The 27,747-nt window shown below is 37.1% G+C and overlaps 1 protein-coding gene across 1 annotated transcript in view; it reads left to right on the forward strand.

Moving 5' to 3' along the window:
* VWA8 (von Willebrand factor A domain containing 8) overlaps positions 1 to 27,747 on the forward strand; it is a 366,738-nt gene that overhangs the window by 105,107 nt on the left and 233,884 nt on the right. The window contains exons 13-14 of the mRNA XM_045477746.1: positions 19,539 to 19,699; positions 21,906 to 22,019. Of these exons, the coding sequence (XP_045333702.1) occupies positions 19,539 to 19,699; positions 21,906 to 22,019 (275 nt within the window). The remainder of the gene's footprint in view (positions 1 to 19,538; positions 19,700 to 21,905; positions 22,020 to 27,747) is intronic.

Here is a 27,747-nt window from a genome sequence, read left to right on the forward strand (position 1 = left end):
TATAAAATAGGGGTATTGAGCCCAGCAGAGCTGAGAACCGGTGGGCTAGACCACAGCACAGTGTTTGGCATGAAGAAGATACTCAGTTAAATATGCACCATCTTTGAGGCTTGGGAAATCTAAAAATATTTTAAGTAGAATGACTTTTATTTTTATGCATGTCAGGGATAGGTGTGATTCTTCAGACATTGTTCTCATTCTCATAAAAACATTTCAGAGCTTCTCTATTTATAGCATTCTGTAATATAGAAAAAGGGAGATTATTTAGATCGACTTCTGATTTCTGAGAATAAGTTCTTATAGGATAAAGCAGGAGACTCTATTCTGAGACAAACTCATTTTGGTTCTAGAGTTATAATTTTCTATGTATTTCCAATGTTTTTCCAAGATAAAGTTTTGTGATAATTTAATAATCTCTTTTTGCAGCCTCTTTGAAGTGGTCAAAGTTATTTACCAAAAGTTAACTGACTAGTTACTCTAAAATATGCCAGTGAAGTGGAATTTCCTGACTTTCAAAATTAAGGATGAGAAAGGTTAAGTGCCAGAGTTTATACCTCAAATTAGCCAAAGCTTGTACAATGGTTTCTAGCTTATTAATTTTCAAGCCATTTTTTTTTTTTTTTTTTTTTGCCTGCTAGATTGTACATCTTTAAAAACAATAAGCAGCAGACAATGAGGCTCACTCTGAGATAACAGGGAACTGGGCTGAGGCCCTGCACGACCATCTGTTTTTATTTGGAATGCTTTCTTTCACATTAGCCTCATTTGCTTTAGCATGCTAGGATTCTTGTCACATCAGTTTGGTTTTCAGTATTGGTCTGTTTTTCCACTTGCCAGCTTTTTAAAAACAACATAATGGAATGGAGGAATTTCAAAAAATTAATGGTTGTCTTCAACTGATAGAAGTCCATCTCAAGAGTGTGTTATTTTTATAACTGAAACCTTATAAAATGTACCTTAGGCTCTCATTTTGACAGAGACAGAGTAAAAGTTGAGGGCAGTGACGCTTACAGTGTTTTACCTTAAGCTCGCAACTAGAACTACTTGGACTGTGTAGATGACAGGATGCAGCCCAAAGTTAATGTGTTGAAAAGGCTGGATATTTGCTGGTTTAACTCATAATCTTTTAAACTTGTATACTGCAAAAAGGCAAAGTGTGCCTTAATGTTTAACTGGGCAATTATAATGGTTCATCTTGAAGAACTGCTTTTGTTACACAAATTTTCCATTTAAAAGACAATAGATTTTATATTTGTTTTTTTTTAAGTATCCAAATTTGATATTCAGATCTTTTATAATTTTTTAAAACTCTGCACTGGACTCCTTTTTTTAATTGAAACCATGTACTTCTTAAATAATGGACAAAATCTTTTGTGTTATCTTAACAAATTTAGTTATCATGAGGTATTTATTAGATTTCTAAAAACGCACTAAGGAGGCCTTTGGGCATGTGCATAAAAATAAACATTACAATAAAACCAAATCCATTAGCTCAAGGAAGAAAACAAGTGACCAAGGAATCCTACCAAATAAGGAACTTTAGTCTGAAAGGTATTTCATTTACCATCATTGGTGATCCAAAAACATGAGATCCGTAAACTTGAAGAGGGAAGGAATCTCAAATTTGGGGATTCTCTGTGGAATGGCTCCAAATTTAAGGGCACTGTGTAATAAAATCCAGTACTATTGGTAAGAACACATTGTTATACTTGACCCTCTGTGTTAGCCAGTACTTTGGTTTTAAATGTACTTTACAGTAATTTTGACTAGGGTCTTGAGGTAATCTTTTTTTTTTTTCTTTTTTTTTTTATTTGAGTATAATTGACACACAATGTTATATTAGTTTCAGGTGTACAACATAGTAACTCAACTTCTCTATGTGTTATGCGGTGTTCAACACAACATGTAGCAACCTCTATCACCATACAACTCTAGTACAATATCATTGGCTATATTCCCTGTGCTATGCCTTTTATTCTTGTCACTTATACTTTCCATAACTGGAAGCCTGTATTTCCTACTCTCATTTATGCATTTTGCCTATCCCCCCTACCCGCCTGACAAGCATCAGTTTGTTCTCTGTATACATAGGTCTAATTCTGCATTTTGTGGGTTTGTTTTGTTTGACATATGAATGAGATTATAAGGTATTTATCTTTATCAGTCTGACTTATTTCACTTAGCATAATACCATCTAGGTCCATTCATGTAATAGCAGGTGGCAAAAATCTCATCCTTCTTTATGGCTGTGTAATAGTCTATTGTGAGAGTGTATGTGTGTGTGCATGCACACCACATCTTCTTTATCCATACATCTCTTTACCGATGGATACAGTTTGCTTTGATTTCTTGGCAACTGTAAATTATTGGCAATTGTAAATACCACAGTAAACGTAGGGGTGCATAGATCTTTTTAAAATAAGGTTATTTAGAAAGAGAGAGTGCAAGCAGGGGAGGGGCAGAGAGAGAGAGGGAGAGAGAGGATCTCAAGAGGCTCCATGCTGCCAGCACAGAGCCCAACACAGGACTCAAACTCACAAGCCATGAGATCATGCCCTGAGTCAAAACCAAGAGTTGGATGCTCAATCGACTGAGCCACTCAGGTGCCCCACATATATCTTTTTGAATTGGTGTTTTCATTTTCTGTGGGTAAATACCCAGTAGTGGAATTATTGGATTGTATGGTATTTCTATTTTTTAATTTTTAGAGGCACCTCTCTACTGTTTCCTACAGTGGCTGTACCAATTTCCCACATTTCTGCAATAGTGCATGAGGGTTTCTTATTCTCCATATCCTCACCAATGCTTGTTATTTCTCGTCTTTTTTATTTTCGCCCTTCTGACAGTTATAAGGGGATATCTCCTTGTGGTTTTGATTTGCATTTCCCTGATGAGTGATGTTGAGTATCTTTTCATGTGTCTGCCATCTGTATGTCTTCTTGAAAAAATATCTGTTTGGGTCCTCTGCCCATTTTTTACTCAGATTATTTGAGGGTTTTTTGGTGTGGAATTATATCAGTTCTTTATGTGTTTTGGTTATTAACCCTTTATCAGATAATATCGTTTGCAAATATCTTTAACCATTCATTGCATTTTTTGATTGTCCCCTTTGCTATGCAAAAGCTTTTTATCTTGGGGTGTCTGGGTGGCTCAGTCTGTTAAGCGTTGGACTGTGGCTCAGGTCATGATCTCACGGTTCATGGGTTCAGACCTCGTGTCAGGCTCTGTGCTGACAGCTCAGAGCCTGGAGCCTGCTTCAGATTATGGGTCTCCCTCCCTCTCTGCCCCTTCCCCATTCACTCTCTGTTTCTCTCTCTCTCTCTCTCTTTCTCTCTCTCTCTCTCTCTCTCTCAAAAATAAACATTAGAAGACTTAATTTTAAAAAAAGCTTTTTATTTTGATCTAATCCCAATATTTTATTTTTGCTTTTGTTTTTCTTGCCTTAGGAGACATATCTAGGAAAAATGTTGCTAGGGCCGGTGTTAGAGAAATTATTGCTTGTTTCTCTTCTAGAATTTTAATGATTTCAGGTCTCACATTTAGGTCTTTAATCCATTTTGAGTTTATTTTTGTGTACAGTATAAGAAAATGGTCCATTTTTGTTCTTTGCATGTAATTGTCCACATTTATTGAAGAGACTTTTCCCTACTGTGTATTCTTGCCTCCTTTGTCATAGATTAATTGAACCTATAGATGTGGTTTATTTCTGAGCTCTTATTCTGTTACACTGATCTGTGTGTTGTTTTTGTGCCAGTACCACACGGTTTTGATTACTACAGCTTTGTAGTATGTCCTAAAACCTGGAATTGTGATATTTCCAGCTTTGCTCTTCTTTCTTAAAATAGCTTTTGCTGACCTACCCTATGACCCAGCAATAGCACTGCTAGGAATTTACCCAAGGGATACAGGAGTACTGATGCATAGGGGCACTTGTACCCCAATGTTTATAGCAGCACTCTCAACAATAGCCAAATGATGGAAAGAGCCTAAATGTCCATCAGCTGATGAATGGATAAAGAAATTGTGGTTTATATACACAATGGAGTACTATGTGGCAATGAGAAAGAATGAAATATGGCCCTTTGTAGCAACATGGATGGAACTGGAGAGTGTTATGCTAAGTGAAATAAGCTATACAGAGAAAGATACCATATGGTTTCACTCTTTTATGTGGGTCCTGAGAAACTTAACAGAAACCCATGGGGGAAGGGAAGGAAAAAAAAAAAAGAGGTTAGAGTGGAAGAGAGCCAAAGCATAAGAGACTCTTAAAAACTGAGAACAAACTGAGGGTTGATGGGGGGTGGGAGGGAGGGGAGGGTGGGTGATGGGTACTGAGGAGGGCACCCTTTGGGATGAGCACTGGGTGTTGTATGGAAACCAATTTGACAATAAACTTCATATATTGAAAAAAAATAGCTTTTGCTATTTGGAGTCTTTTGTGGTTCCAAAATACAACTTTTAGTATTATTTGTTCTAGTTCTGTGAAAAATGCTGTTGGTATTTTGGTAGGGTTTGCATTAAACCTGTAGATTGCTGTGGGTAGCATGGACATTTTAGCAATATTAATTCTTTCAATCCGTGAACAGCATGGAATGTCTTTTTCCATTTGTGTTATCTTCAATTTCTTTCACCAGTTTTCAGGGAACAGGTCTTTCACTTCCTGGTTAGGTTTATTCCTAGGTATTTTATTCTTTTTGGTGCAATTGTAAATAGGTTTTTTCCCTTAATTTCTCTTTCTGCTAAATTGTTATTAGTGTATAGAAACACTACCAATTTCTGGCTATTAATTTTGTATCCTACAACTTTACTGAATTCACTGATCACTTCTAATAGTCTTTTGGTGGAGTCCTTAGGATTTTCTATGTATAGTATCATTTCATCTGCAAAGAGTGACAGTTTAATTTCTTCTTTACTAATATGGATGCCTCTTATTTATTTTACTTGTCTGAGTATGATGGCTTCAACTTCCAGAACTATGTTAAATAAAAGTAGCAAGAGTGGACTTCCTTATCTTGTTCCGGATGTTAGAGGAAAAGTTCTCAGTTTTTCACCATTGAGTATGTTAGCTGTGGGTTTTTCATATATGGTCTTTATTATGTTGAGGTATGTTCCCTCTAAACCTACTTTTTTAAGAGTCTTTATCATGAATGGATGTTGTACTTTGTCAAATGCTTTTTCTGCATCTAATGAGATGATCATTATTTTTATCCTTTATTTTGTCAATATGTATCATGTGAATTGATTTGCAAATACTAAACCATTCTTACATCCCTGGGATAAATTCTACTTGATCATGGTGAGTGATCCATTTAATGTTTTGTTGGATATTGGCCTGTAGTTTTCTTTTTTGTGGTGTCTTTGTCTGGTTTTGGTATCAGGGTAATTTGATGTCATAGAATGTATTTAGAAACTTTCCTTCCTCTTCCTTTTTTTTTTTTTTTTGAATAGTTTGAGAAGAATGGAAGAATGGGTACTAACTCTTCTTTAAATGTTTGGTAGAATTCACTTCTGTCAATCCTTATGGTCCTGGCTTTTATTTTTTTGGTAGTTCTTTGATTACCAATTCTATTTTGTTACTAGTAATTGGTCTGTTCAGATTTTCTGTTTCTTCCTCATTCAGTTTTGGAAGATTATGTCTCTAGGAATTAATCCATTTCTTCCATGTTGTACAATTTGTTGGCATATAATTTTTCATAGTATTTTCCTATAAACTTTTGTATTTCTGTTGTGTCAGTTGTTATATCTCCTCTTTGGTTTCTGATTTTATTTATTTGGGTCCTTTCTCTTTTTCTGAATGAGTCTGGCTGAGGGTTTATCAGTTTTATCTTTTCAAAGAACCATCTCTTGGTTTCATTGATTTGATTTTTTTTTCAATTTTTATTTAATTATTTTTGGTTCCTATGCCATTTATTTCTGCTCTGATTATTTCTTTCCTTCCACTCACTATAGGTTTATTTGTTCTTCTGTTTCTAGTTCATTTAGGTATAAAATTAGATTGAGTTTTTTCTTGTTTCTGAGTTAAGTCTGTATTGCTGTATATTTTTTAGAACCGTTTTGGCAGTATCCCAACAATTTTGGACCATTGTGTTTTCCAATCTTTATTTGTCTCCATGTATTTTTTTAAATGTCTTCATTGGCCTATTGGTTGTTTTAGTATCATTTATCCTCCATGTGTTTGTGTTTTTTCCAGTTTTTTTCTTGTGATTGATTTCTGGTTTTATACCATTGTGGTCAGAAGAGATTTCAGTCTTCTTACATTTATTAAGACTTGTTTTGTGGCCTAACATGTGATCTGTTCTGGAAAATGTCAACATGTGTTGAAAAGAATATGTCATCTGTTGTTTTTGGATGGAATGTTCTGTTGTCTCTGTTAAATTCATTTGGTCTAATGTGTCATTCAAACATAGTTTCCTCACTGATTTTCTGCCTGGATGATCCATCTATTGATGTAAGCGGGGTGTTAGAGTCCCCTACTATTATAGTATTACCATTAATTTCTTCCTTTGTATTCAGTAATATTTGCTTGGTGTGTTTAGGTGCTCCAGTGTTGGGTGCACAGGTATTTACAATTGTTATATCCTCTTGTTGGAGTGATCCCTATATCATTTTGTAATACCCTTTTTTTTTAATCTCTTGTTACGGTCTGTTTTAAAAACTATTTTGTCTGGGATACCTGATACTATACTATACCTATTGCTACCCTGGCCTTTTTTTTTTTTTTTCATGTCCATTTGCATGTTAAATGTTTTTCCATCCCTTAGCTTTCATTTTGTATGTATCTTCAGGTCTGAGATGAGTCTCCTGTAGGCAGTATATAGATGGGTCTTTTTTTTTATTAGAGCATTTCGGCCATTTATGTTAAAAAGTTTTTTTTAATGTTAATCTTTGGGAGACACACACACACACACACACACACAGCGCGAGTGGGAGAGAGTCAGAGAGGGAGACACAGAATTAGAAGCAGGCTCTAGGCTTTGAGTTGTCAGCACAGAGTCCGACGCTGGGCTCGAACTCACGAACTGTGAGATCATGACCTGAGCCAAAGTCAGACGCTTAACCTACTGAGCCACCCAGACACCCCTCGGCCATTTATATTTAAAGTAATTATTGATAGGTATGTAGTTATTGCCACTGTGTTCATTGTTTTCTGGTCATTTTTGTAGTTCTTCTCTGTTCCTTTCTCCTCTTGCACTCTTTGTGATCAATGAGTTTCTGTAGTGTGGTATTTGACTTTCTTTTTCTTTATTTTTTGTGTATCTATGATAAGTTTTGGGTTTGTGGTGTCCATGAAAGTTAACTTATAACACTCTATAGCAGTCTATGTTAAGTTGATGGTCATTTAAGTTCAAACACATTCTAAAAGAAAAAACAAAAACTTTTTTATTCCCTCCTCCATGTCTCATGTATATGCTGTCATTTTTTATATATTTTTGTTCCTAATTTTCTTATATCTAATCATGGCCATTTATTTTCCACTTAAAGAAGTTAGGGCAATCCTTAGGGCAATCTTTTAAGGGTCCTGAGGCATTTATAGTTATCAAAGATTACGGTAAAAGAGTATCTATATTCTTTTTATGAGGAATATGTCAAAAAAAGAAAAGAAAGAAGGATATAACTTTGATTTGGTTTTGAAATTCACAATTTTTGTATGTGCCAGTGTATTTTGTAAACATTTTATACCTGGAAATAAAAAGGAAATATATCCTTCTAATCTTTTTTGTCTAGTTGCCTTTTTTGATTCCTAAATGCTTTGTTTTTCTGTTTTTCCTCTGTTCAAACAATACATGTCCTTAGGATCCAAACCACTTTCTGAATATGTAGAACTTTATTGCTGATTTACAAGCCAGTCTCATTGTAGAAACAGGGCTTTCTGAGGTATTTGAAATAAAAGCCACTTGACAAAACTAGAGAGATAGTGAAAAAGGACAGCAAAGGGAAAGGTATTCTTTACCAGAGCTCATTTAGTGCCATTGGGGCCTTAGAGTTGAAGTAGCCGGGGATTTAAGATGGTAAAAGTTGCCACATTCCTGATTTTATGTTCTGTGGGCTCCTGTTAAGAGATTAACAATCTGAAGGGGGCCTTTGGCAGTTCCCAGATCCTGTGATGCTTCCTGTGGTTCCCTTAAACTCTTTCAGAATTAGGTCGCTGCAGGCAGACACGCTCTACACAGGAGAGGAGTGATGTCCATTAATGTCCTCACCCAGGTGAGAAGGTGAGCCAAGTGAGGTTGACCGCTATTTCCATCAGTCTGTCTCTTTCCTCTTGGCAAGCCTCCTTCTGTGCTGCTTCGGGCAGGAGACTCCACATTTATCCCTAATGACCCTCCCTGAATCCATCAACTCCTCCCTGTCTCCCACCTCGTGAAGAAGTTCTTGTTTCCCTGCTGCACAGTGTCTCTCCCATGGGGATCAGTTTAGAGAGAGCAGCTCTGGTTTTGCTGGGAAAGTGCCACGGGGTACACATTCAGCTGATCAAAAGAGTTGTCAAGTAATGCAGCCATAGCACACTTCTTAGCCTTCTCCTCATCCACCCTAACCCCACAGCCAGGTAGCAGTCTAGCATCATTTGCTTTTGCCAGGATCTACTATAGTGATGAACATCTCCAGTAGCTCCAGCCCACTATCTGTAGACCCATTGTTGAGAATTTGGTGGAAAGCGTATTTGGCATATGGAATTTTACTACATTGGATTTTTAAGAACACATCAGTTATGTTGGTTGAATATTTGTAGGTATTTCTTTCTCTCTCTGTCTCTGTCTCTCTCTTTTGATAAAAACATTGAAGTTCTACTCTTTTCACAAGTATCAATTATATAATGCTATAATCATCTCATTTTACATTGTATCCTCAGATCGTATTTATTTTATACCTGAAAGTTTGTACCCTTTTACCAGCCTCTCCATATTTCCTCTCAGCCCCTGACAACCAAACTACTTTTCTACCCTCTTTTTCTAAGAGTTTGACTCTTTTTAAAAGATTCTACATGTAAGTGATACCATAGAGTATGTATTTGTATATGTCTGATTTATTTTACTTAACATAATGCCCTCGGGGTCCGTCCATGTTGTCACAAATGACAGGACTTCCTGCTTTCTCATGGCTGAATAATAGTCCATTATATGTGTAAAAACATATTTTCTTTACCCATTCATCTGAGGATGGACACTTAAATTGTTTATCTTGGCTCTCATGAATAATGTCACAGTGAACACAGGAGTGCAGGTATCTCCTGCACTAGGAGTGGGATTGCTGGATCACATGGTAGTTATATTTTGAATGTTTTGAGGAACCTCCGTACTCTTTCCATAGTGGTTGTACATTCAGTTTACATTCCCACCAACAGTGCACAAGTGTTGCCTTTTCTCCACATCTTTACCAGCATTTGTTATCTCTTGTCTTTTTGATAATAGCAGGTATGAGGTGATCTCATTGTGGTTTTATTTGCATTTCCAGATGATTAGTGATGCTGAGCACCTTTTCTTGTACCTGTTGGCCATTTAGAAAAATGTCTGTTCAGGTCCTCTCCCCATTTTAAAATCAAATTGTGTTTTTTTCCCCATTGAGTTGTATGAGTTGTTCATATATTTTGGATATTAACCTCTTATCAGATATATGACTTACAAATATTTTCTTAATTCAGTAAGTTGCATTTTCATTTTGTTGGTTTTCTTTGATGTGCAGAAGCTTTTTCTTCTTAGTTTGATGCAGTCCCACTTGTTTATTTGGGGGTTTGTTGCCTTTGCTTTTGAAGTCACATTCAAAAAATCCAATACTGGGGCATCTGGGTGGTTCATTCAGTTAAGTGTCTGAGTCTTGGTTTCAGCTCAGGTCATGATCTTGCAGTTCGTAGGATTGAGCCTCATGTTGGCTGTCGGCACAGAGCCTGCTTGGGATTCTCTCTCTCCTTCTCACTCTCTGCCCCTCCCCGCTCATGCTTGCTCATACTCTTTCAAAATAAATAAATAAACATTAAAAAAAATACAAGACTGATGTCAAGGAGCTTACTATCTATATTTTCTTCTAGGAATTTTGTGGTTTCAGGTCTTAACATTCAAGTCTTCAGGCCATTTTGAGTTGATTTTTTTTTTTTTTTTCAACGTTTATTTATTTTTGGGACAGAGAGAGACAGAGCATGAATGGGGGAGGGGCAGAGAGAGAGGGAGACACAGAATCGGAAACAGGCTCCAGGCTCTGAGCCATCAGCCCAGAGCCTGACGCGGGGCTCGAACTCACGGACCGCGAGATCGTGACCTGGCTGAAGTCGGACGCTTAACCGACTGCGCCACCCAGGCGCCCCGAGTTGATTTTTTATGTATAGTCTAAGATAGAGGTCCAGTTTCATTTTGCGTATGGCTCTACAGTTTCCCTCATACCATTTATTGAAGAGAATATCCTTTCCCGAATGTATGTTCTTGACTCCTTTGGTTTTTGTTGTTGTTTTTTTTTTTGACCCCTTTGTTATAAATTTGTTTACCATGTATGTGTGGGTTTATTTCTGAGCTCCCTATTCTGTTCCATTGATCTATGTGTCTTTTTATGCCAGTATCATATAGTTTTTATTACTTTAGCTTGAAATGAGTAAGTGTGATGTCTCCAACTTTGTTCTTTCTCAAGACTTTTTGGCTAATCAGTGCCTTTTGTGTTGGTTCCATACACATTTTAGGATTGTTTGTTTTATTTCTGTGAAAAATGCCATTGGAATTTTGGTAGGGATTACATTGAACCTTTAGATTGCTTTAGGCTTTGGAACATTTTAACAATACTAATTCTTTCAATCCATGAGCACTGAAGATCTTTCCATTTATTTGCCTTCTTCACTTTCTTTCATTAATATTTTACAGCTTTCAATTTATTTATCTTAAAATTTATCTCTTTTGGTGAAAACATTTAAATTATACTCTTTTTGTAGATATTAAACATGTGTAGGTATTTAATTAGAATATATTGCATCCCATAATCTATTCTGTAAGGAATAGGAGAAGTAAATCAGATCATGTCATTTCCCTGCTTAGAATCTGTCAATAGCTTCCTGTCATACTTAGAATAAAACAAGAATGCCTTACCCTCGCTTATGAGCCCTCCATCACTGCTTTTCAGCTTTGGCTGCCTACTAGAATCACCCAAGGAACTTTGAAATCCTTCCAGGGGTGCCTGGGTGGCTCAGTCAGTAAAGTATCCAACTTCGGCTTAGGTCATGATCTCACAGTTCGTGGGTTCGAGCCCCACATCAGGCTCTGTGCTGACAGCTCAGAGCCTGGAGCCTGCTTCAGATTCTATGTTTCCCTCTCTCTCTGCCCCTCCCCTGCTCGCACTCTGTCTCTCTTTCTTTCTCTCTCTGTCTCTCAAAAGTAAACATTAAAAACAATTAAAAAAAAAAAAGAGAGAGAGAAAGTCTTCCAGTGTCCAGGCCCTATCATCAGACAGTCTGATGTATTTGGTCTGAATGGAACCCAGACTTCAGTATTTTTACAGAAGCTAGCTGGTAATTCTAACAGACAGTCAAGGTTGAGAACCACCGCCCATGTCTGCCTCTCCAGCCTCCTGGCTCCCTGCTGGAGCCCCTGCTGATTATGTTTCACCTTCTTGCTACTTTCAGTCCCTTATATCTGTCTAGCTTCTGCTTTAGGGCCTTTGCACAGGTTGTTGCCCAGGCCTCTAACCCCTGATTTCACACGGACTCTTGTCATTCAAACTGGCAACTTAAATATGCTTCGAGAAAGCATCCTTGACCCAACAAGTCATTTGCTATCACATTACATGATATTTTCTGTATAGCCCTGACCCACTATGTGATCTTTTTTTTTAGTTGTGTCTCCTCCCTCCCTTCCTTCCTTCTCGTCCTCTGTCCCTTTTCCTTTGTCTATTTTTGTTCTCTTCCCCCTGGAATGTAAGGACTGTTTATTGTTCCACTGTTGTATCCTCAGCACCTGGAACTGTGCCTTGCATGTAGTCAGCAGTCAATATATGACGGAAAAGATAAATAAATTTGGGGTAATTCACATCACTTTTAAGAGACCAGCTCAAATTTGACCTCTGTCAACTTTTCTTTACTAATTCCTACTCGTTTTCCTGTTACGTTTTCTTTAAATCCTAAAATAAGAATATCTTCTGTCATATAGCATTGTTTTATGACTCCTATTAGTATCCTGAACTGTTAACTTAGATTAAATTTTAATGTATTTGTATTGTTGTTTTTCCACTTGGTTCTAATTCAGCTGTTATGTATTAAATACCCACCAAATGCCAGACATCTCATTTAATTCCAAAGATATTTTACTCACGTCATCCATTTATTGCAAGGAAGTGGCAAATTTGGAATTGAAACCCAGCCTTCCTCATTCTGTACCTGCTGTTTCCATGTTGGCTGATCGGAAGGGATTTGAGTGTTGAATGAGGCCAAACCTGTTCCAGGTGTCTTTACTGAATACTGAACTGCTTGTTAGTACTTAAAACAACAAGATTTTATGATCTTGTGACTTGCTTTTAAAAACTAATTTAGTAAAAGGCAAATATTATTGCAAATATTTAAGCTAGAATTGATTGCACCTTTCTCACCTGTTCTTCTAACGGAGTCATACCCCTGTGATAAAATGCAGGAAAGTTTGCCCTACCATTTGGATAAAATGTGATTCTCCAGTGTGTGTGTGTCGGGGTTCTACTCGGGAACATCTCTGCTTTTGACCTTTCTTTTTTGAAAGTCTTCTCATTCTCTTTTATATACTTAGTTGTCCATGAGCATTTCTGCACGAGCTTTAATAAGTTGCTCGTTCTTAAAATATTGTTACCTTTAGGTTGTGGTTTTTGCTGCGGACCATGGCATCCATGTTAGCTGTCTAAAACGGAGAGGGATTTCTCACTGGGTATCAGGTAGCGTACAAAATTTCTGGGAGAGACAGGGAGCAGTGTTTAGATTTTACCCAGATGGAGATGATGGAGCCAGGAGAACTGCAGCCGTAGCTACCCTAGTCCCCTCTAGCTGGCTGTCACCTAATCTCATTGTTCACTGCAGTTCCTAGTTGTGCCTGTGCGAGAATGCTTTAGTTGCATAGTTAGAACTTTAGTTGCAAAGCATCTAAGAAGTAATGTTTCCAGTTTTCTAGCCTCTGTAGTACAAGAAGGATAGAAGGGTATTTGATTGGGTATCTTGACTGAATACATATGATATCTTTTATACCTACAGTGACCTTGACTTATGTTTTATTTTGCAACTTTATTAAGATGTTTTTTTTTGTTGGGTCAGTTGTTAGTGAGACAGTGGGTTTGACCTCTGGTTAGCTTTAGTGAGAAGAATTGTGTTCTGTGTTCATAGAATAAGTCTTTGACCAGAAGAGATCATCTTGCATAGATCCCACTGGTTACAATGAAGAGAGCTATAAATTATTCAAATCAACTTTTTCCCAATGCTAGCAGAGTAACTTAAAACAATCATGGTAGGCTTGTAAGGCCATCATTGTGTACATAAAGGAGGTATTTATTATACGTGTGATGGGTTAAAAATAGCTCTTTAAGAGAAGAACTTGGGGGAGAAGCATGAAAGGGTTTATAAATAATTTTACAATATGTAAAACGAGAGGCTTCTTTGAGATCAAACATAAATGACACTAAAGAATGTTGGCAACATGCCTTGCATTCTGTTCAGTGAGCATGCTTAGACTGTAAATAATGGCTTCATTTCTATTCTAGGACCTAAAAATTATTAACATTCTGTGTTTATACAGTATTTATGCACTATGCTGCCACTAATAGGTATGGACATAATTAATCCCTTATTGCAAAATTGATGGCTTACATCAGCTAGTCTTGGTGTATTCTTTTATGCAGTTAAATCCCAGATTTTCTTGGTATTTATACTCTACTGACAGGTATTTTTTGGCAGGGTATTTTTACTTACTTGAGCAAAACTTATTTGAGATAGAGCTGGAAAGCCCACAGAATTTCAGCTAGTTTCTTTTGGGGAGAAAAATCATTAATACTACTTACCCCAATCAAAAAAAATTAAATGCGCATAGTTTATAAATATATATGAATATATATAAATATATATAAATAAATATATATATATATCTTTATTTAATTTTGAGAGAGAGAGAGAAACAGAGCGTGAGCAGGGGAGGAACAGAGAAAGGAGACACAGAATCCCAAGCAGGTTCCAGGCTCTGAGCTGTCAGCACAGAGCCTGATGCGGGGTTCGGACCCACGAACTGCGAGATCATGTCCTGAGCCGAAGTCGGACGCTTAATCGACTGAGCCACCCAGGTGCCCCTCACAGTTTATATTTTTGATTCAGAAATAAGAAAGTGAAGAATTATGTAATTACTGTTAACTAAAACATCTTTATTATAATCTTTTATACATGTATTCAAAGATATTTTTAAACAACAGTGTAGACTAGCTATGTTTAGGGACATCTTGGGGTGCGGAAACATCACAGTCACCAATTTCTGACTCTTCTCAAAGAACTTGATTGAGAAGCAGCGTTTGTGGAGGGTAGGTAGCCTGAGAGGTGTACAATTGCTACGTTCTTATATTATCTCTGCAATATATCCATGTACTGATCAATCCAAACTAGCCCCTTCTCTGTGGAACTTCTTTCACTGATATTTATTGTAATATTTTTGAGGACAACCCAGCTCCTCTGCTTATTAGCTGCGTGTCCTTGATTGGGTGAGCTAACCTCTTCATACCTCAGTTACTTAATCTGTACGATAAAGGCAATAATTGTTCTTATCTCTTAGGGTTATAAGATTACACAAGTTAATTTATGTACAGTACTTGGCACCTAGTAAGCTCTCCATAAGTATTAGTGGCTATAATTATTGTTATTTCTATTTTTAAGTTCTTAACATGTTGTTCTTTATATGATGACCTGACCCATGGAAGAAATTTTCCTCTGTCTCATCACCAAGAATTATAGTACTGCTTCTTTTTGGTGTCAATGCTATGGTTATTAGGACTTACATAACTTTTTTTTACGTCACTTGTTTTGTGTGTGTGTTAGATATTAAAAAAATTAGATCCGCATTTTAGATTCTTCTTACAATGCATGCTTTGTGTATTATCTTTACCTTTCTTCATTTCATTTTCCCTTGTTTAGTTTTCTGTATCCACTTATTTCAGATTTTATAACATACATCATACATATTTTTGCAAGCCAACTTTTAAACACTTTCTGAAATTCTGGGTTCATATATGTGGTGGAAACGTGTATTTTTAATCTAATTAAAGCCATATTCTATATATACTTTGAATACTACATTTGCAATAATTTAAATTTTCCATCAGAAAAATTACATATGCTTTTTACTGTAAAATTTTACTTGATTATCAATATTTGCATTTCAAGACAGGTAGCTTTGGGCTCCTGGGTGGCTTAGCTCGTGAAGCATCTGACTTTGGCTCAGGTCATGATCTCACGGTTTTTGAGTTCAAGCCCTGCATTGGGCTCTGTGCTGACAGCTCAGAGCCTGGAGCCTGCTTCAGATTCTGTGTCTCCCTCTCTCTCTGCCCCTTCCCTGCTCACACTGTGTCTCCCTCTCTGAAAGAAAGAAAGAAAGAAAGAGAAAGAAAGAAAGAAAGAAAGAAAGAAAGAAAGAAAGAAAGAAAGAAAGAAAGAAAGAGAAGGAAGGAAGGAAGGAAGGAAGGAAGGAAGGAAGGAAGGAAGGAAGGAAGGAGGGAAAGAAGGGAGAAAGAAAGAGAAAAAGGAAGAAAGACAGCTCAAATTCCTTTATATGCTGAAAATTTACTATAATATTTTTATATATCTTTCTGAATGATATTATGCCTTGGACAAGTAATTCTAGTCTTATTCTAGCTCCTTGACACACAGATGCTTTTGGAACTTCTTCCATCTAACTAATGACTTACATCCAGGTCTCTCAAGGAAATGTCAGAAAATTAGCATGTATCATTCAAAGGTGCTAAAAACCTTAAGGCATATAATTGCCTTAGGGTTCAGATCTATGTTTTATGATACATTTCATGCAGTTATGCTTCTCATTGTAATAAAACTTTTTTTTCAGTAGGGCTTTTCCCTACTGAAAAATGAAAAGAGCAAAATTATTAATAAAAAAACAAGCAAAATTTCAAGTGACCCAGAATCTTAAGAGATATACGGATGTTTTCCAGGAATCTGAATGAGAAGGTGAAGTGTTGAAGGTTAGACAATGGTAGCTCTAAAGGAACTGGATTTCATGTCCTGTTGTTTTAAAATATTTAAGGAAATGCAGAAAGAGGAAATGGTCCGGGCTCTATGATATCATTAGTACTATTTTTATTCTGTTAAGTTCAAAAGTTTCAGGGATAAGAAAAATATATGCAAAAACTGGGATATGCATCTTTTTTTTATTTTATTAGTGTACCTTCAAAATAATCATATGGAGCAAGCACATTTTCTTTTTTTAATTTTGGCCTTCCACTTGCTTTGGGGATGTGTGAGTAGGCAGGAAGAATAAAGAAATGATATATTTTCAACAATTTCATGACCCAGTGTATGTTAAAATAAATACAGATATTATAACAATTTCACAGTACTAAAATACAAATATTCTATGGACCAGAACACTTGAAAATGCTGTTACTCTATTTTAGAGATTAGCCTGTTGTTGAAATTAATTCATATCACTGAGCAATTCAGACTATGCTGAAAAAAAGCCTATCAATATAATTAGGTTTGATTAGGTTGAGTTGGATGAAAGTTCAGCTTTATTTTGGTGTTCTTGCACTCTTGCACAATCAAAAATAATTTCTGATTTTAACTCATATTATGGAAAGTGGGGACAATTATCTCTTTAAGGAAAAGCTGGAATCTCCCTCTTTTCTCCCAGTACAGGCTTTTAATTATGAAAACTAGAAGCTTGTATTAAAAGGAATGTTTTCTTCTCTTTCTCAGGAGGATTTTTATTTTAATGCGAAGTCATACTAGAAGTGAAGAATGACTTTTTTTGCATAATAGTGTAAGAGAGTTTAGGTGGTAAAACTGAAGTGAGCTAGTCTTCCAAGAAATGCCAAGTGTTTTCCATTTTTTTAGTCCTGTAAGGATTGAAGAAAGGGAGAGTATTTCTGGTCTGTAGTTGTGGCTGGCTGGCATTAGCAGCACCGAGCTCTGTTGATCTATGACTGCTCCTTATGTAGCAACAAATAATCTTGTTTTACTTCAGTCAGCGATGGCTGTCTTACTGGTAAATATTTACTCATTTGAACGAGGCAAGTTTTGGTAGGCATTGAATGAATTAACAAGATGTGAAAGTATTTTGGAATCCTCATCAAATGAAGTGGTGCTTTTTTGTAGCATTCACAGAATGGTGATTGAGGGTATCTTGGTATGAGAGTAAGGAATTTTCTCTACTGAAATTAAAAAAAAAAAAAAAAGTTACCAGTTGCCAGCCTCAGCCACTTAGGAGTCTGAACGTCCCATGGCACCGTCCCATTCCTCACCTCCTTTTCCTGGGCCCACGCAAAAAGACTCAAGAGCTCAAATGGGTCAGGATACCATCTATTTGCAATATGAAGCTGGCATTTTCAAAATTAACACCCATCCATTCCTTTAAAAATATAGTATCAATGGGATGCTCTCTTCATCCCCTCTGAATACCAGTAGGAACACCTGAAGGAAACAAGGCCTACTCCTTCTTTTTTTTTCCCTTCATTTTTTTCACCTCTTAATTTATATTCTTTTGTTACACATTTTGTACGTCCTTGTATAATCTCATAATTCCTACTAGAATAAGAAAGGGGTATAAATAAATAGGATGAGACAGACTTTCACATTGAGTCAATGTTTCTATTTTAAAGCAGTTTCCCACTTGAGGGGGCATTTAAGTTACCATGTAATTAATGTTTAATTAAACATTATAAGGTAATGTTACAAGGTGGTGAGCCCCACCTTGGATCTGCTGAATCCAGATCTTCAGGGTGAGAGGGGCTTATGCTTATGCTTATGTATTTTCCAAAATTTCCCCCAGCTATTTCTGATATATATCTTTGACTTAGAAGTACTGTGCTAAGACATGTTTTCTGTTTGTTTTATTCTCTAGAACAATACATGATGTAACTCTATAGTGAATATTTTTCTGAAATAATTATTGCGAAGAGTTTTTTTTAATTTACCTATTTTATATTAATTTTAGAAAGATTTATTTGTGTATTTGGTTGCTTTTCAGAGTTTGATTATGAAAATGACCCACAACGATTTATTTTGATTTGTCCTATTTTTATCCATTTCTTGTTCTTACATGGCATACCCATGGGTAGGAGTGATCTCATTCTCACTCTGAACCGTCTCAGTAAATGCTGACGATGGTGTTCAATTTAGTATTGACTATTGCAACTATCACTGGCTGCATAGAATGCCATGCTCATATAATTTGCATAGAACTTAAAATTCATAGTTGAAGAATTAAATGAAATTAATGAGCTAAGCCAAATTTTGATAAGGTGTCAAAGCCAGACCTTTAGGGCTATGGGGACTTGGTGAGTTTGAATGTTACCGTTCTCAAGTGCTTTTATGATTCAGGATAGGCCTATTCACACTTCCTAAGTCAGTACTTTTTTGATAGTGAGAAAACTGAAATGATGAATACTTACATTTTCATCTTGGCTTCAGTGTAGATCTGTTGCCATTGTGAATATAAGCAAATGTATTAGTTTTCTGTCTTCTTGAAACTGGAGTCGGATATCAAAGAATTTACAAAAGACTTTAAGTTTCAGGATAAAATCGATTGTAAAAGTTGAAATTTTGTTTGCTATAAGTTGCACAAAAGTTATCTGAAGGTGATAACAGAAAGCAAACTATTATCTTCGTCATTAATACATGTAAGAAAAAATTATTCATGTTACACGGCACCTCGAATTTTTTAAAGTAAGCAGACATTTATATGCCACTGCTATTATAGTTTGCTTAAATCTGTTACACTGCTTTAACACAAGCGCATTGCGTGTGTGCTTTAAGACTTGCTTGTGAGTGCCATGCTATTGTTTGTCAATTCCTGTACCTCATCTGACGACTGTCCTCCTCGGCTTCCTCCATTTTCAGACCTCTTTAAATACACTGAGTCATTGTGATGGGTTCCTAGCATGGTTTTTCAGGAGACTTTAACTATAAGACAATGCACATTATTGATAAGCATTGCCTCCCATTGAGTTTGTATGGCCTCTACTTCTTAAAAAGGAATCCACACATTTTGATCCCTGCAAAAATAAAGCTGATTGAATTGAATTTCATTACAGTCAAGTGGAAATGAATGCCATCGAAATGAACCAAATGAACATTTCAAGGGAGGGGGAAAATGCTTTATAAGGAGAGGGGGAAGAGCCCTCACTCTTACTATGTTATGTGGATGAGTAATAGGACCAACCTCAAATAACCAGGAGAAGCTTTTGAATATCTTGCTCTTTACTGAATTGGAGAAGACGACTTCCCAGTTAGAGTGTGGAATGTTATGTTCAGAGAGGTACCTAACTCTAAAGCTAAGTAAGCCACCAACCTTAGTTTCAAAACTAATTCTGCGTTTTCTTTGGTGGGTGGTGGCACTTTGTTCCAGGATATGACAGCACGTGATCTGCTACAGCAGAGATACACTCTTCCCAATGGAGACACTGCTTGGCGGTCCTCACCCCTTGTGAATGCCGCTCTGGAAGGAAAGCTTGTCCTCTTGGATGGCATTCACCGTGTCAACGCCGGCACACTCGCTGTATTGCAAAGGTTTGCGTGAGTCACACACACACACACAAAAACACACCATGGAAACAGTGGGTGGGGACTCTATCAATCTTTTTAAACTGGGTTATGTAGAGACTGAGAAACTTAATTCTGTAACCAACCAGAACAGAAGATGTTTCTGTCGTTGTAAACAGTAGCGGAACTTCAAATAATGAACATTTTGGGAAAAACCACTGTCAGAGCAGCAGTCTCTGTATAAGAGTGGGGAAAAAAAAGCTGTCAGGTAGTAATTTTGAAAGACTTCGTATATGCTGGTTGATACATGCAATAAGTTACACAGCTGAAGTTTCTACGATTTGTCAGTCACTGCTTCACTGTTTATAAACTCCTTATGAATCATAGATCTAAATTATTCGTTGGGCATGTTGGAATTTTTTTTGAGAGAGAAAGGGTAGTTCCTTTTATAAAATGTGTAATAGGTGTTTGATGATATTTTATATAGACTAAAAAACTCACTTTGTGGTTATAAACTTGAACATTTATGTAACTGTTGTTTCCTTATTTCCCTTTAGGTGGAAAAAACATTTCTAATTAACTTCTTTAGAGTGTAATGTTAAGAGAAAACTTCATGTGTAACTTTCATGGGAAATATGTCTATCCCATTATTTAAGAAGATGAATGATACCAACTTTTTGTTTATTCTGTCTTGATTCTGTCATTTGTAGATTTTTTTTAACTATGTTCCCCAGCTAAATATTCAAAATTTTTTGTCACATCCTGAGTATAATTAAAAATTCCAAAAATAGGGGTGCCTGGGTGGCTCAGTTGGTTGAGTGTCCGACTCTTGATTTCGGCTCAGGTCATCATCTCCTGGATCACGAATTCAAGCCCCACATCAGGCTCTGCGCTGACACCACAGATTCTCTCTCCCCGCTCTCTCCCCACTTGCACTCTCACTCTCTCTCAAAATAAATAAATTTTACAAAACTTTCCAAAAACATTGTTAGTCCTAATTAGGTTTGAGAGCATTTGAAAATAATAATCGCAACCTTTCAGTGATTTGCCATAAATATTCCATAGATTTACAGTATTTTTTTTTCTTCTGAACGGATAAATACAGACACAAACAAAATAATAGCCCTCTCCTTTTATTGGTTATCCCTTGCCCTTAGGCCAAGCACTTAAGAGGAGTGGCTATGAGTGCTTACTCTGTACTGGGCATTGTGCCAGGCCAGTGCTTCTCAGGTTCTCAGCCGTAAGCACCTTCCAGGGATGGGGCTTTAAAACTACTGAGGCCTGAGTTCTGCCTCCTCAAATTCATATATAATTGATCCAGGGTGAGGCCCGGAAATGGGCATTTTTAAATCCTTCCTAGGGGATTCTAATGTGCTGCCCAGATTGACAACAACTGTCATAGCATCTGCCTTACATTAGGTGTTTACTTTTCACAGCGATACTAGGAGGTTGGTATTATCGCCCTAATTTTATAAAAGAGAAAAATTTAGAGAGATGGAATAGCAGTTCTCCCCCTCCCCAGGCAGCTTATAAGGTGCCGAGCTCGATTTGAACACAGATCTGACTGAGTCTGCTGTCCATGCTCCTGACCCCTGCGTTATGCAGTCTCCCCTCTCCTTGGTGTTCACCGAGTGGAGGTCCTTGTGGGGCAAGTGTAATGCAGGCTTCAGGAGACTTCAGTGGTTGGTGCTTTTCACCCTCTGCAACATCTGGAAGGGAGTGCTCTTGGTGCTATGGATGGTCAGGTCACCATCGTAGTTTGTAGATAAAGCAGCACCAGTTATTTCATTATAGATCTTTGATATTTTAAAATCCTATAGTTCCAAAGATAGAAATTTTTTGGAAATACTATCCCTTAAAGACTTACATTAGACTCAGAGCATGTACCACTTGCCTTGGTCATTAATATGCACCTCCTGATAGTCCTGAGTCACTCATTCAGCTGTTTCCTTGCACCTCCTTCCTCCTTCCCCTTTCCAGCTTCTCCTCGTCCTTCTCCCCACTGTCCACATCTTGTAACCATGACGACCGCTCTCCAGCACAGAAAGCAATAGTTTTGCCAAGTACAGCAGTACTAGCCAACTTGAAGTTTCAAAAGGCGCCGCTAACAAAATTGTTAGACTCCATTGCCCATAAGAATAGACGTGATTAAAATGTTAGCTGATTCTACCTTCTGTAACTTCAGCATCCAAAACAGGTGAATTTGTTCCCTGACTTTCACCTCTCCCATTAGGTTGATCCACGATCGGGAGCTAAGCCTGTACGATGGCTCCAGGCTGCTGAGAGAAGACAGGTATACGCGCTTAAAGGAGGAGCTACAACTGTCTGACGAGCAGCTGCAGAAGAGGTAATGTTGGGTGCACTGCCCTCGTTCTTGTGGTCAAGTGTGCCTTCTTTTTATTATCCTTCTAAACCGAGGGCCAAGCCAGGCTAACTTCGAATAATTTAATAGTTTGTTGTCCTGGGCATGCTCATAATCTGGCGTTTCTTAAAACTTGGGTTTACGACCCAAGGTATGTTCTGCCCTCTCAGCCGAACTTTCACCTAAGTGTTTGAACACTTCATAAGATCCTTAGTGCTCAGAAGGTAACCCCTATTCATTGTCCTGGTGACTCAGTTTTTGTCCCGTACTTTGTTTCCCTTCAGCAAGACAAAAACAAAACAAAAACAACACCAAAAACTCTCGTAATTTACTGGGTCCTCCCTCCCAGGAAGTGATGGGTTATTACTGAGGTAAGCCACCTGATACAGGTGTGCCCTTTGTGGCTTATTTATATATTCCCTCCTAGAAATGTCACAACCAAATGCTATGTGTGAGGCTTGCTCGGATCCTGAATCAGGAAATAAAATGGAAATAGCTATAAAAGATACTTCGGGACAATTGTGAAAGTTAAATTTGAAATATATACTATATCATATTGAATTAATATGAATTTTCTTAGATATCATAATGGTATTCTGGCTATGAAGGAGAATATTCCTGTTCTTAGGAGATGCACACTGAGATATTGAAGGGATAATGTAAAAAAATGTCAGTGACTTACTTCCCGACGTTTCAGGGGGAAAAAGACATGAACGTGTGTGTACGTGAACACAACACACACACACAGAGAAAGAACAAGTGGGAATAAGAACACAAAGTGGTAAAATCTTAATAAGTGGTGAAACCTAGGTAAAGGATGTATGGGTGTTCATACCCTATTCTTTCAAATTTTCTGTGTGTTTGAAAAATTTCAAAATATTTCCTCCAACTACACACCACTTTCCTTTAGAGGAGGTTTGGCAAATATAAGTTTTCTGTCTCATTCCATTTCCATGGATATTTTGACATAATTAGAGATTGCTACCTTGGCAAATATGTAGTGACTTAATTGAATCTTATTTAATTAAAGCTTCCCCTCCCCACAAAGGGCTTGCTGACATATTGAAAACGTTAAAATTTTACAAATGATAATTAAGCGTGTTTCTTATTGTGTTTATGTTTTAAGGAGAATTTTGTTCAAAAATTTTCTTGGAAGTTTTTATAGAGAGGAAATATTAAATTCCTTACTGCTTCTGTGTAAGTTATTAAAAAATGCACTTGATTATACACAGCTATTTATGCTTCTAGGATAGACATCCTTGAACTCCTCTAGCCCAGTGAATAGTTTAGTTGAGTGTCTAGGGAGGTAAGTTTTAAACATTCCTCTCATTTCATACCTTTTGTATTTTGTATTTTCAAGGAGCTGGATCAAAACAGTGGGGCAGTAGCTCTCTGCAAGCCTGCTTGTCAGGCTCCCTTAGGACTTCAGGGACATTTGTATTTGTAGTCAAATGTCCAGGAAATGACAGCCCTGTTTCCTGAGAAGGACCCAAGTTCTCCCTGGTGGTCACAAGCGGTTTTACAAATGAAAACCATTTCAGGAACAGAGTGGCCCTGTACATCATGTTGAGGTTGTGGCTCAGACTGGTCAGTAGGACTTCCTCTCAAAGTGTCCTATCTTCATCACTATTGATTTTCATCACTCCCATGAATACAAACCAGGCTCAGTTCTATCTCAAGAGGTTTCTGCGAGTAGGTGGAAACAAGTCATAATGAGTGTTGCTTGGTTTCTGTTATTTACTTTTTATTTTTGTTTGAATTTTGTGTCATTGTTAACCATGCATGAAACTTGAGCCAGATCATTTTTCAAGGCATCTGATGAAAAATACCAGTCCCCTCTCATTGGTCCTCAGACACTTTCCCATTTCCCACACCCCAGAGACTACTACTTCTACTCTGAGCTGTTTCTTCAAGGTACTTACCTCCATATCACTAAATAATATACTTTTTTTTTTTTTTTGTAGTACAGTTGACACACAATGTTACATTAGTTTCAGGTATCCAACATAGTGATTCCACAAGTTTCCATATTATGCTGTGTTCACCACAAGCGTGGGTAGATACTATCTGTCCCCATACATCACTATTGCAATATCATAATGTGCTTTCATTGATACTTTATCTTGCAGTATTTAGAACTTCACTCAATGTCTGCATTATTATCACAGTATAAGGACTGTATACAGTTGAGTCATTTAGTAAAATACAGTTGTTTTTCCTGTCTTGCATACATTTTGTTTTTCCTAGAGTTACCGATTGTATACATATGAAGAGAGGCAGATATGTAGGTAAATAATTACAATGCAGCTTTTTTTTTTTTTAAGTTTATTTTTGAGAGAGAGAGACAGAGCAAGCAGGGGAGGGGCAGAGAGAGAGGGAGAGAGAGAATCCCAGGGAGGCTCTGCGCTGTCAGCATGGTGCCTAATGTGGGGCTCGAACTCACAAACTGTGAGATCATGCCCTGAGCTAAAACCAAGAGTCAGATGCTTAACCAACTGAGCCCCCAGGTGCCCATTACAATGCAGCTTTTAAATGTTAGAACAGAGATCTCTACAATAATGCTATGGGAACACAGAGGAGGAAGTGACCCTGTTTTCCATGTATTTATCACTTTTTCATTCCAGGTATTTCCCCTCTTGTCTAAATCTCCTCTCCGCGTGTGCTTTTATCAGGTTTCCATCTTTTCTTTCGTAGTGCATCCTGACTAGCCCTAATCTGGACCTGCTGTCCTTCATACTTACAGCACAAATGTCATGCTAGATCCCTGTCCACTCCCACTTGCCCATTTCCTCCGGTTTCTCCTTCTGCAACTTTCATCTGTTAGGTGTTGAACCTCTTGGGCTGAACTTTTAATTTTCTCTCTTATGTTCGGCCAGTTTGTCAGGACTTCATTGACTTTTCAGGGGCAAAATGTCTAGGAGTTGATACTTCTCTGTCTGAAATATTTCTAAGAGTTGAAATCCTAATTCCTTTCCTTATCAGTATTCCTCCTTTTTTTGTTTTGTTTTGTTTTTTGTTTTTTTGTTTGTTTGTTTTTTGGCCTGAGAAACATGCTATTTATTTTCTTATGAACATAAACAGTTTTTCTCTATTTCATTGTTAAAGAGTCATGTTACAGAATCTTCTTCACTCTGACGGATATGGATTGTTAGTAAATTTCTTTAGCTTTTCCTAGCTAAACTTGATTTAATTTTGTGGCCCATTTTTGTCTTACTGAGAATAAATATGTTCTCTTTTAGTGTCATAATAGGTTATAATAGGGTAAGTTATAGTATGTTAATGCCGTTGACAGTATTTCTTTCAAGCCTGTGTTTATTAGGTAGGAAGAGGACAGTTCGACCAAAAAGAATACAGCATAGTATAAAGTGGGAAATTTGTACTCAGTGAGGAAATTGATTTATTTCATGAGTTGTTCCTATAAGTCATATGACCCATTATCTAGTGTGAGTTGATGCTATATTCTGTGCATATCTAACATGTTACTCTTGGCGTTAGTATTTGAACTCTACATGAGAAACTCAGCGTCTGAATCATCTATCCCTTTATTTCTCTACCAAAGCACGGACTTGAAGTTCAGTGAAATCATTATTATATCTGATAGCCTTTAAACAAACTCAGCTATGAATGCTTTGTTTCCTTGGGGGAGTTTGAGATAGAGGAAAAGTCAATGTAGAATGAAGGGAAGGCAGATTTAAGAGCGTCTTTGCCTCTGGACCCAGTTTGATAAATTTGGATACCTGTCTCTTTTCAGATAGGACCAATTTTCATATTTGTGTTTAGCAAGACTTCTTTAGTTACAGGTAACAAAAAAAACCTTGCAAATCATGTGTTCAAAGGAGAGGCAAGGATGCAGTTGGACCTCAGGAAATAACTGCAACCCAGGACTTGAATGTTGCCAGGACATTGTTGCTCTGTACTTCATCTCTTTGTCTCTAACGTCACAGCACCTGGCACGTAGTAGACCACTTAGCAAATGTTTTTGGGCAAGTGAGTAAATCTTAACCTAGTATAAATTCTAGGAAACTCAAGGTAAAGGTAACTCCATTAATCCAGTTTTAGACAACCTTCTGAGCTAGCAAATGTTTCTGATACCACAGTGCCTAGTAATTAACAGCTACTAGCAATGGGTTACTGTGCCTGTCAACTTCATAGTGTGAAACCCAGTTTCTAAAGAATTGTACTTGACTCCTTTGCTGACCTCTGTTGTATTCTAATTCTAATTCTTCATGAAGATCATATATCTTGATCTGAATGCTCTGCAGGCATTGTCTGCAAGTAACTACATAGCTAATGTGCTCTTAAATATGGTGTAAGAAATGTTTGCAACTTCCCTTCCCTTGCTGCAAGACACCAAGAATGCAGTGGACGTGGTGGTTAGAAATAGCATGATGGCCACGCACATCGGACACTATGCCTGCATTTCTCACAGGAAACAAGGACCAAAATAGAATTGCTTCCTTTGATGAGAAAAACTTCTTTGGGGAAAGGGAGAGTACAAATACTATAAGCTGCTAAATATGTCCCTTCCTGCCATCGGTCAGAGCCTAGATGAGGGGGCTGAGAGTTTCTGTGTATTACTAATAATTTGTTTTGCCAAGAAAGGGCTTATGGTTATCTCAGGGAAGCAGTAAAGATTAGTGGCCTAGTCTCAGTTATAATTATATATAGTCTGGTGTTTTGCATTTTTATTGAATATTTTATTAGTATTAATTATGAGTGAACATCGAAAATGGTTTACAGTCTCCAGTTTTTCTAGATCGGTATTGAACCATAACTGGACGTTGGGCGTAATCCTTGATAGATTAGCTTCTCTAGACCCTTTTATTTTTACTCCTGTGTTAGAAGATAGGTAGGATCTCAGCATTCTCTCCACCTCCCCAGGAACCTCAGCATCTTTTTAGTAGCAATGTAGGCCATGTAAATTTTAAAATTCAAGATAGACCCAGGATTTTCTGCCCACGTCTTTGTGTTTGATTCTCAGCAGATTCTGATTTTGAAAAATTACCATTTTTTTTTATGGTCAAGGAAAAGTTCTAAACTCTGTGTCTATAAAGAATCTAATTATTATTGTATGTTGTGGTTTTGTCTTTTTGATACAGAGGATGCACCTTCTCTAACAAATTAATTCATTTAGATGAGCTGCTCTGCTTTTGGGTAGAAAATCATTATTCTCAGTCCTTATCAATTACCTCCATTGTCCTTGCCATCAGAGGTCTTCAAAAAGTTTCTTGCTGTGATGGTTCTTAACAACAGTAATATATTTATTTAGTTATTTAGCACCTGCTGTCATCCAGGTACCACCCTAGACCTCGTGTGCCATAAAGATGAGCAAGAAATGTGCCCATGCAGTTTGCTACATTGCATCGGGAAAAAAAGGTGAAATATGGGCTGTAGATAGAACTACATAGCCTGTAGGTTCAGCACTAGTCTTATAGTACAGAAAGCCAGTTACAAGATCCTCTTCTGGTTTATGATTAATGTCTTTATAAAAACCTTCTATGTCATTCTTTCAAATTCCTCAATATACACATTTGACAAAAATGTACTGTATAATTTCCTTCCAAAGATTAGACTTTACTGAAGTCTTTCTTCTTTTATTAAATGAATAGCTTTTTTGATGTATAATGACAATAATAAACTGTGAATATTTATAGTGTACAGTTTGATAATTTTTATATTTATATATACTTATGAAACTATCATCACAGTCAGG

This window comes from Leopardus geoffroyi, chromosome A1, assembly GCF_018350155.1.
Source record: "Leopardus geoffroyi isolate Oge1 chromosome A1, O.geoffroyi_Oge1_pat1.0, whole genome shotgun sequence".
In the NCBI taxonomy this organism is placed as follows: Eukaryota; Metazoa; Chordata; class Mammalia; order Carnivora; family Felidae; genus Leopardus; species Leopardus geoffroyi.